This window comes from Peromyscus californicus, unplaced genomic scaffold (genome assembly GCF_007827085.1).
Source record: "Peromyscus californicus insignis strain IS unplaced genomic scaffold, ASM782708v3 Scaffold_5__1_contigs__length_169319896, whole genome shotgun sequence".
In the NCBI taxonomy this organism is placed as follows: Eukaryota; Metazoa; Chordata; class Mammalia; order Rodentia; family Cricetidae; genus Peromyscus; species Peromyscus californicus.
In genome coordinates this window covers 8,608,418-8,618,882 of record NW_026294573.1, presented here as the reverse complement: position 1 = coordinate 8,618,882, position 10,465 = coordinate 8,608,418, and the positions used below count along the sequence as shown (strand labels likewise).

Genomic DNA, 10,465 nt, shown 5'->3' with positions numbered 1-10,465 from the left:
ACTCACCTTGTTTCTATCTCCCACATCCCTTGCCTCCTCTGCACAGCCTCAGGCAGCAGGCACCACTATAAGCCCCCTTTACAGATGGGAAAATCAATGCATAGAGTGGATTAGTCACTGGAAGGACTGAGATTTGAACCCAAGTCATCTGACTCCAGGGCTTGTGTGCTGAACCTGCACACCCTCTATGAGATGATGTGGGCAACTTATATATCACAATCTGCCTGCTGTGGCATTGTTATCTAAACCCCACTAAACAAACAAACATGGAGAACAAGCGGCTGTCTGTAAAACAGGCGCTGAGGAGGTATCCCAGCATCTGTGAGACAGGAACGACATTGCCTGGGGTCTGCCATGCACGAACGTACAGCACAGGTTGTCTCACTTGACTTCAGCAATCACTGGTGTGTTTGTTTTATTTATTTATTTGTTTGTTTTGGTGTTTTTGAGACAGGGTTTCTCTGTGTAGCCCTGGCTGTCCTGGAACTCCCTCCGTAGACCAGGCTGGCCTTGAACTCACAAACATCCGTCTGCCTTGGCTTCCTCAGTGCTGGAATTAAAGGTGTGCACCGCTGCCTGGCATGTTTGTTGTTTTAAAAGACATTATCTCAATACGTAGTCCAAGCTGGCCTAGAACTTAAGATCTTCCTGCCTCAGTCTCCTGAGTGCTGGCATCGCAGTCATGGCTGCCTTGCCCAGCTACAGCCGCTTCATGAGGTAGCTGGAAGGTGAGTTCAGAGACACAATATAGACAACATACTCCAGCCAGCAGTGCAGACATCAAAGCACTCAAGTCCACCTAGCACCGAGCACTATGTCCCAACATAGAAACAACAGTCCCAGAACCTCCAGGGATAGAAGTCCTCTGTGCCTGGGTCCCTCTGGAATAGCTGGTCTGACTCTGCTTCTGTTTCTCTGGTTTTGCATCTGACACACTTCACTGACCCTGGGCTGACCCTGTGCACGGGGCAGGGAGAGGATTTAAGCTCAGGGACTCACAGTCCAGGCTGGGTGATGAGATCAGCTCAGCTTCAAGGGAGACACATCCTCCCAACAACCCACCTGAGACCAAGAGTGTGGATCGCCAGCTCTGCCCTTCCCGTCCCACAGGACTGAGGTGCTGTGTTCCCTCAGCGCTTGGGAGAGCAGAGGCCTGGGGGCTGGGCTTGAACTCGCTGGGCCTTAAATCTTGGCTTTCTGTCTATAGAAGGGAGATAACTATCCCCTCGGTGTTGGGAAGATGAAGGAAGATGGTGGTGAATTACTGGGACCAGTATAAAAGGAAGAGCTAAAGGATGAGGTCAGGGAGTGTGGGAGTTTGGGAAGAGACAAAAAAGAAGAGGAGAAAAAGGAAGAGAGGCAGGGAGAGAGAGAAGAAGGGGAAGCCATCACACCAATTCTCAGGCACAGCTCTGCCCAAGGCTGCTCCCCCACATACATATTAAGGCTACTCACACATTCCTCCTGCATCCTGCTGACACATCTGCCAGATGTGGCTCGGGTTGCCAACAAGAGCAGCTGTCCCCCGACGTGCCCAGCTGCAAAATGAGGTCCTGGAGATGGCAGGAAGGACACAGAAGAGAAGAGGCCAGAAGAACAGCAGTGCCGGGAAGTAACTGCAGTCGTGGGATCCCCTGCCCGGGCCTCAGTCTTGCTGCTTGCTGGAAGAGGCTAGATGACCTTGTGACCCTGGCCAGAGGATGCCAGGGCTGTGGTATGTCTGCAGCCACTAGTCCTGCCCCCTGGATCTTGTCCTAGAAAGACTAGGTGTGACTCTCCCTCCTTGGGGCTGGTCCCTGTAGTTTCCTGAGGCAGGCCATATTCAACTCAGACAATCTGAAGTTCAGTCAAGTTGAATATGAACTTCGCCTTAGACCAACTCTCTTGGCAATGACTTTCCTAAAAAACATGTGCAGAGATATTACAGTAGCTGTGTTCAAGACCTTGGGTGAGACCTGAGGTCCACAGACCAGAGCAGAAAGACAGGATGCTCTCCATGGGGGGACAGAGAGGTGAGAGTGGCAGACCTCAGTTCGGACCTGCTGCACTATCATTTCTATGATCTTGAGTGCCATGACATCTCTGACCCTCAGTCTTCACAACTGTAAAGTGGGAAGAATGTGAAAATGAACCTGGGCTACAGAATCAAATTCCCTGACTTTGACTCCTCAGTTTATCTGCTTGGTGACCTGAAGCCACTAGTTACTCTTCCTCTGAAAATAGATTAACAAGAAGATTCATTTCGTGGGAGGGAGATGTCTTGAGTGAAGACATATGTATACAGGGTCTGGCACCCAATCCATGGCAGCGATTGGCTAGGATCAGGACAGATATGGTTGGCAGCATTCTTGTTGCCTAAAGGGCCTCTGCCCTGATAAAATGCAGATTTGTCCACCAGCCCTCCACTCCACTCAGCGCTCTACCACTGTGTTTTTGAATAGTGTACTCTGCACCCTGCCCACATGAGATGTGCAGGAATAGAAGCTGGCACTGGGGGGCAGTCCATCAGAGCCACACAGATTCTTGACTGGGGAGATGCCAGGAAAGCTCTTTCTTGCTGTCACTGCAGAGCTCTGATGGGTCCTGGTGGCCAGAGTTAAAGCTAGCCTGTCTCCTGGCGCCAGTGGGCCAGTAGAGCTGGGTGGAGTACAAGATGCTGGCCAACTTGTACCAGGAAGCCAGACAGACGAAGGGCAGGATGGGGAACCAGTCTGAGGTTTCATGCTGAGCCTTGAGTATCCCTGGAGGAGCAGAAAGACAGGCCATGAATAAGACCTCTGTCCTCTCAAGGTTTGGGCAGCCTAACTGAGCACTCAAAAGCCAGGCAACACAAGCTTACATTTGAACCTGAGCATTGCTCGACATCACTCACTCCAAGCCTTATACCACCTTCAACGTTTGAACTCAGCAGTTGTAAAGCCGATGAACCCTCCACCAGGCTATTGCAATGCGCCAGTCACTGTCCATGGTGCTGAAACAGCCCTGGCGCTAGGCTCAGTCCGATTCCCACAAGCCTCTCTCAGGAGTTCTGTACTAGGAGATAATTGTTATTTTCGATCTTGATTTTAAAAGTATGTTGCTTCTTGCCGGGCGGTGGTGGCGCACACCTTTAATCCCAGCACTCGGGAGGCAGAGGCTGGCGGATCTCTGTGAGTTTGAGGCCAGCCTGGGCTACCAAGTGAGTTCCAGGAAAGGCGCAAAGCTACACAGAGAAACCCTGTCTCGAAAAAAAAAAAGTATGTTGCTTCTTTTGCTGTTATAGAAAACACAGGTGCATGCCTTTGGCTGAGTGAGTTCTGTGCTTAGTCTCAGGTTCTCTGGGCCATTTCACTTCCCTTAACTACCCCTGCCACTTGTCCTTTGAAAATCAGGGTTTTCCTAGTCCTCTGATGCTGTGTACCCATTGCACATTGGTCGTGCCTCCCATACTTTCCTGGGAGATTCCACCAGGGCACCTCTGGGAGCACATCTATTTTGTTATCCTCACTTGGCAAGTAGGAACAAGAGACTGGGTACAAAAGGACACTGAGGAAAAGGAGTTAGTTATAGCAATTCTGGGGCCAGCACCCAGCTCTTCTAACTGCCTGTCTGCCTCATCCCCATCACCCCACTCTTCCCTAGGGGTCATGGTCTCTCCTTTCAGATCTTTTTTTTTCCCTAAAGAGAACAGAAGCACTGTCTTTATTTCGAGCTCATTGTGTGCCCCTCACTGTGCACTCTGCTTAGCCCTTCCCTCATGAGGAAGGGAGCAGGTAAGGACATAAGCCCAGAAATGAGAAGTGACTTTTACCAGACCACAAAGCAGGTATGTGACAGAGCTGGAATTAAGACTGGAACTTGGTCTGGGGAGATAGTTTAGTTAGCAAAGCACTGGCTGGGCAAGTCTGAGGGCCTGGTTCAGATACCCATGGACTGAACCAGGAGTGATAGCACATGCCTGTAATCCCAGCCCTAGAGAAGAGACAGGAGGAGCCCAGGAGCTTGCTGGCCAGGCAATGTAACCGAATCAGTGAGCTTCAGGTTCTGAGAGAGAATAGCTCAGAAATAAGATAGAGAGCAATAAAGACCCTAATGTCAACGTATGGCCTGCACAAGTGCACACACCCATGCACACACACATGTAAACACACATGACGAAAAGCCCTAGAACTTTTAGGGGGTGTCTCTTACCTCCCCTTTCCAAGCCATTCTAGCAACAAGAGCAGCAAGGAATCTACTTATACCTACAACCTAGAGACTCTAATGCTTCCCCCAAGATGGGGCCATCCTGGCTGAAGCCACTCATTTAGGTCTTGAGCATAGCCCTTGTCTTTTCTTCCTGTGCTGTGACTCCACTCCATGAAATGTCCCTCTGGGTCTGGCCCTGAGTGACATTCACTCTCAAAGGCTTCAGCAATATTGGGTCTTCTGAAGATGTTGGGGGTTAGCGCAAAGGCCCCTAGAAACATGGGTGGGGGCTGGGGGCCTCTTGTCAGGAGAAGATTATGCAGCAGTGTGAATATTGATGAAGCTGTAATTGGCTCCCTCTTTCAGAGCCTGGGCGTCTGCAGGCCCAGGCACTGGGGCTAATTGTTGCAGGCAATTAATAACTTGGATTGTATTCACTCTGGCGCAGGCTGCCTGCTTCCTTGGAGGAGGCAAGTGAGGCTGGGAAAGGAATGCTAGGCCTGGCTGCTTGCAGAATGCTGGGGGAGGAAGAAGAGCGCTACCCATCTGCCAAGCCCCCGCCAGCCCTGTTCAGAGCAACCCAGCCTCGAGCTGGCTCTTTTGCCTCCCCCAAAGCTCTTTCTTCTCCTAAATGATCAGCTCATCTATTCTCTCCTTATGGGAGTTCTGTGAGTCCAAACTCCCAAATGGAGCTTTAGGGAAGAGGGGGCTGGCCAGAGGAAAGAAGGTATTTCAGAGGAAGTGCAAGCCGGGAGCCTAGAAGGCCAGAACTCTAACCCAAGTTCACCCACTAACTTGTTGTGTGACCTCAAAAGGATGATTTCCTCAAAGCGAACCTGGGCAAGTTTACCAAGCCCTTTCCTAAGCAACCTGACAACTGCTGAAACACAACCAATCATTCTATCATTTATCTTTCTGACTACACTGAATTGAACTATGTAAGTGACGATTGACAGTTGCCTAGAAACGAGTCTGCATCTGCCATAAAACTCACTGCAAGTGTAGGAGCAGTGGAGGGCCTCCTTAACCCCATTTTTCAGATGAGTAAACTGAGTCAGTGAAGTGAGCTGACTCACCCAAGTTCACACAGTTACTACCCCCCCCCCACACACATCAACCCCAGCTTTCCCCAAAGTCAGAGTGTTAGCAGATTAAAAAGGGAACTATTTCAAACACTATTTATTCCCTTCCACTATGCTGGGACAATGTCTTAATGTACCATATTTTTAAAGATAAACACTTCCAACCCTCCCCATATGCTTAACCCTCAGCTGCTCAGCCATCTGGTGAAATGACCTGATTTGTGTACAGTCTTCCTCACCGGTGGAGCAAAGAAACAGGAGGAATTAGTGTCTTGGCTCTCGGTTAGTGGGTACCAGGAGTATGAAGACGACACTGACATTCACCCAGATCTTAATCCATGCCATGCAAATGTGTCAAACGCTGCTTTTCCATAGGGATGCTCTTATCTGGCAAACCTTGATAGCCATTGCCATGAGACAGGTACTTTCACTGTCTCCATTTTATAAATGGAGCGGGGGGGGGGGGGGGGGGGGGAGCGGGGGGGGGGACTCAGCAAGGTGAAGTGACTTTCCCAAGGTCACACAGCAGCTCGTAGGGAGTGGAATGGGAAAACAGCTCTCCTGAGAGCGTTGGGCTGCAAGGCTGAGCTAGGAGGCCCTGCTTTTCCTAGCTGGAGACCAGACAGAAAGGGCATTAGAGGAATGGGAACTGAGGACAAAGTGGCTCTTTATGACTCCTATCCCTTTCAAAAGAAGGCTTTTCAATTAGTCGGGAAGACACAGTATAAGGGAAGCGGCTCCTGGGCACCAAGAGGCATTTAAATCAGACCCAGGGAACACTTCCGGCAGAAGGGCACTGGAATTCGGAGACTATGGGAAGATGGGGAACTGCATTCTTTGCTGCCTCTCAGCTGGGCACATCAGGGGGCCACTGGAGTCATCTCTGGGGAGCTCCTGGAGGTAAGAGGTGGGGTTCAGGGAGGTGCCTGAGGTGGGATGATCCAGTCTGGGGGGTAGCCAGGGAGAGAGAGGGAGAGCTAACAGCCCTGGAGCAGGATGCTCACAGCTTTCCTTACTTGCCTGTTCCACTGCCACCACAGGCGCCCCTTTACAATGGACATATTTCAAAGGCCTGGTTCCATTTGCATTTTTAAAACTGGGCTGATGGCCTGGGAAAATCATATCCTTTCAGGATTTCTGAGTATCACCCCTGCAACGCGCGTGCGCGCGCGCGCACACACACACACACACACACACACACACACACACACACACACAGAGAGAGAGAGAGAGAGAGAGAGAGAGAGAGAGAGAGAGAGAGAGAGGCCATGGTCAAGTCCCCTGCCTCTGTACATTCCCTTTGAAGAGGATCCCTTACCAAAGGCAGAACAAGCCCTGGCCCTCTGGAGATTACTTAACCGGAGCTCCAGAGAGGAGAGAGGACTCTAATGAAAGTTGGGAAAAGGTCATCAGGGCCCTTATCAAATCTAGTTCCTGGGAGAATGAGGGTCAAATCCACAAGCGTGGGTTCGTGAGAGGCACAGCACCCTGGGGGCAAAAATGGGGTGCGCTGTGATTCTATCAGATTGCAGGGAACAGCATAGGGGCTTTGGAGAACTTTGAGGAGGCTCTTAGAAGCAGTCTGAAAAACAAATTGAAAAGAATTAAGTCATTCACCCAGAAAAGCAAACCTCTGCTCTCAGCTGGGCTTGAGAACACACTACGTGTCTCCCATTACTTCCTTAGAAACAAGTATTTCCCCGGTTCTCCTTCCTCCCACCTCCTCCCGTGGTTCCTCTTTCTCTGCCTCCCTCTGGGATATGTTAGGTGGAGCTGGGTGTTTGCAAGGCACTGCTGGGCTGTTCTGCCTAGAGTATCACATTTGGCCTCTGCACTTGTGGCAGCAATATACACACATACTCCATTTTAGACCTTAGTTCTCTCTCTGTCTCTGTCTCTCCGTGTCTGTCTGTCTGTCTGTATTTCTCTGGCATCCTTCCTGCCAGGAGCAATCCCTAGGCCTAATGTCTTTAGGATGGCATGAATTCACTGCAGATCTTCTGACAGATTTGGTGACTGTCCAGTGGGTCCCCTAAAAATCCTTTGGTGGGGGGAGGCAAATGCCGGGGCAGAAACATTGGCTCTGGTCATCTGCTTCTGCGCAGATGAGCTCTGGGGCACCCAGGATCATAAGTGCCCATATCCACCTGGCAACCAGCCTGTGAGTGCTGTCCCCAGGGGACTGTGTCCAGAAAAGCTGAACAGGTGCTGCAGGTGAGTGACGGTAGGACTTTACTGTAGGACCCCAAAGTCAGAGGGTTTCAGAGAACTCCCAAGTTGTCTCTTTTTTATTGAAATTTTATTTATTTATTAGTTCTAGTGTGTTTGAAGGGGGTGTGCACGTGTACCACAGTGAGTGCGTGGAGGTCAGAGGACAGCTCACAGGAGTGGGCTTGCCCTGGGGATCAAACTCAGGTTGTCAGGTTTGGCAGCAAGCACCTGTTAAGTCATCATCCAGGCCCCTAGCTTTCCTCTTTCAAAAATACGGATGGGGGCATGGGTTACACAGAGTAGAGCCAGGTGTGGGACTTTTGATATTTTTATTTCATGATGCTCCTGCATTCTCTTATATAAAATGGAGACTTCAAGAAGGCAAAGGGTTCAGCTGACTTATTTCTCTATTTTCCTGGTTATCCAGAAGTTCACATTCTGATTTTGCATCATAATCACCTGAGTGGCCTCTCAGCCGGCAGTGGCATCCCTCCTGCAGCGAGAGGCTGGAACCAGGCCCTCTTGAGAGTCCCCTTGCCTCTCCTTGGGTGACATCAAGGCCAATGTCTTTGGAGCACTGAAAGAGAGAAATGAAGCAGGGGGATAGTCTTGATTTCTGGGCTCCTTCCTCTTTGGGCACCCATTAGACAGGGGATGTCAGGCAGACCTGTGCTGCTGCTGGACGAGTGCCCGGTCCCAGGGGCTGGCAGGGCTCCGGACTCTGCTGCCAGAGAGGTGAATAGAGGAGGGAGAAAGGGATGATGCCAGGCGCCTGGGCTTGGCAACCATCTCCGGAGGGCATACGGGGATGCCCTCGAGTGTCCAGCGGGCTGGTGAGGTGCCAAAGATGAGCAGATGTGGCTGAGAGCCGCCAGCAGGAGCGCACGCCTGGGAGAGACCTGGGCGCCCGGAAACCTCGGGGGCCGGTAGGGGACATGGCCAGGGCCGTTTGCAGAGCCTGGGACTGACCCCCAGGGGTCGCTGCGCTATGCGCAGCCCCTGCTCGCCAACGCCGGGAGCCTGGCTGTACCACCGCGCGGTTCCCGCAGGGGGAGCGGCAGCCAGGGCGGCGCCTGGCGGCGGGATCGGGGGACAGCAGCGCGCGGCGGAGCGCAAGCCCTCGCCGGACGGTGACGCAGAGCCCGCAGGCGCTGAAGCTGGAGGCGCCAGTGGCTGTGGCGCGGCGCGACTCCAGAGCCTGCCCGGGACACCCCCGCATCCCGTGGTAGGAACCGGGACCCAAACAAAGGCGGGCGGCAGATAAAAGGCGGCGGCGGCCGCGAGTGCTCTCGGTGCGCGCTGGGGACGCAGTTGTTACTGACCTGCCCGCGGTCTGCACGCCCGGGAGCGAAGCTGGGCGGGGGGGACGCTGGGCTCCTGCAGCTCCGAGGACCTTCCCCTCTGAGACTCCCCACAAGGGACAAATCTTCGCAGCGGGGTCGCCGAAGCCCCCTATTCCCTGCGGCACCGGTGTTTCAGCCTAGCTTAGCTCGGCCAGCGAGGTGAGTGGGACGGCCGCTGGGCGCCATCGGGGCTGGGGATGCGCTGCTCCGAGGAAGGGAAGGGACTAAAGCGCCACACACGACCGGGCCTGCGCGGGGGGCCGGAGGGGATGGGAGTGCGGAAAGTTCTTCCGCTCTCAGGCCACCCCGGGTGAGGGCCTCGGCGTCCCAGGAACGCCGGCTGATGAGGACAGAGTTCAGATCTCAGAGCTTGTCCCCGCGCTTCCGAGGCCGGATCCCAGCCTCACATCAGGGCGCTGGGGAGCCGCTGCAGCTTCGGTCTGCCGGAGCGAGTTTAACGTCCAACCTGGATCCCGACCTCCGTACCCCTGCTTGTCCCAGTGGGTGTCTGTCTGGGTCCATAAAAGTTGAGCGTCAGCCTGAAGCCATCCCCAACCCGCTGTCTGCCGGGCTTCAGAGGCGGGAGGGGACAGGAAAAGGTGATCGATGGCCTCTACAGCCACCCCCTACTTAAGAGCACTCACGCGCTCAGCGGGACGTTCTTCGAGTCCTGGGCCGCGGTTAACCCACTTGCAGGTGCCACTGCGTGAGTGAACCTTTGGAGCTCCGGCAGGCAATGGAAGCCTAGCGCTAGAGGGTCCCTGGCTCGGCCCAGAACGCCAGTGAGGACTGTGATGGGGTGGGCATCTGAGCAGCCGTGTGGCCCAGAGTCAGTGGAAGATTCCCAGCGCTAATGGCAGCGAGTCCCGAGAGCCAACTCTGCCGCTGGGAGAACTTTTCCCAACTCCCCGGGGGAGACGTCCCCTTGGAGGTTTTCTCTGCTGGACCTTTGTCTGCTCCATAGAGGGTGCCAGCTAACCGCTATGCTTCCTGAGTCTGGGTGTCGGTCCTGGTCTGTCCGCACCCTCGGTCAGTACCGCGGACAGCGCACAGGAGCCTACAGCCCCATGCTCCACGCCAACCACGCACTAACGGAAGCACGCGCACACACTATGCATAGATCACTCGCGAACGCTCCATGAGCAAATTCACACTCCATTCTGATAAATATACTCCCTTCGTGCCTAATAGGCACACATAACGCACGTACAGACCTAGGATTCACACCCACGTGGACAAGCGTAATCTTTCCACAAGCCCCAGTTTGTGGATCAGGATACATCCCACTCCATGCTCTAGCTAGAGGATGCTTAAAACCCCAGACCCTGGAGACCACTGCACAGGACTCCCGCTGATGCCTAACGACACACAGGGTCTCAGGCTGTGGGACACAGACACGGGTGTGCATACACACAAACACAGAAGCTCAAACAGCCCCTCTCTCCTTCTACTGCAGACCTCCCCGGAATCAGAGTATCTGCCAGAAGGAGCGAAGCAGCTGTTAGGCTCAAAGGAAGCTCCGGGCAGCAGCCCAGCCAGGCAGGCAGGCGCCTCACTGTCTTGGTCTGAAGCTCAGTGTCCATTTCGTACTCTCCACCCCCATGCCTACTCAAGCCTCTTCCTGGCATATCTTCTCCCTCCAGGGTCTGCAGTCGCTGCTCG

General features: G+C 53.5%; 2 protein-coding genes across 5 annotated transcripts in view; one reads left to right on the top strand and one right to left on the bottom strand.

The window, feature by feature from the left end:
- Positions 1-423: 423 nt before the first annotated feature.
- Positions 424-8,679, bottom strand: LOC128096164 (uncharacterized). Its single transcript, XM_052715387.1, has 3 exons — positions 8,128-8,679; positions 7,920-8,037; positions 424-2,741 (listed from the first exon to the last, which is right to left on the bottom strand). The coding sequence occupies exons 1-3, from the start codon at positions 8,677-8,679 to the stop codon at positions 2,506-2,508; spliced, it is 906 nt and encodes a 301-aa protein (XP_052571347.1). The 3' UTR covers positions 424-2,505.
- Disp3 (dispatched RND transporter family member 3) overlaps positions 6,031-10,465 on the top strand; it is a 50,021-nt gene continuing 45,586 nt past the window's right edge. Inside the window, exons 1-2 of one of the 4 annotated variants that reach the window (XM_052715889.1) lie at positions 6,044-6,149; positions 7,355-7,463. The gene's annotated coding sequence lies outside the window, so the exon portion shown is untranslated. Of the gene's footprint in view, positions 6,150-7,354; positions 7,464-8,568; positions 8,963-10,465 lie in introns of those variants that run through there. The other 3 variants (XM_052715890.1, XM_052715887.1, XM_052715888.1) reach the window with 3 other exon arrangements.

Excerpts from the sequence above, each read along its gene's own strand:
- LOC128096164 (XM_052715387.1), bottom strand. The coding sequence starts at position 8,679 with ATGCGGGGGTGTCCCGGGCAGGCTCTGGAGTCGCGCCGCGCCACAGCC. Across the intron at positions 8,038-8,127 it reads CTCGTCCAGCAGCAGCACAG|TGCTCCAAAGACATTGGCCT; the intron begins GTCTGCCTGACA and ends TCTCTCTTTCAG. Across the intron at positions 2,742-7,919 it reads CCGGCTGAGAGGCCACTCAG|GGATACTCAAGGCTCAGCAT; the intron begins GTGATTATGATG and ends CTGCTCCTCCAG.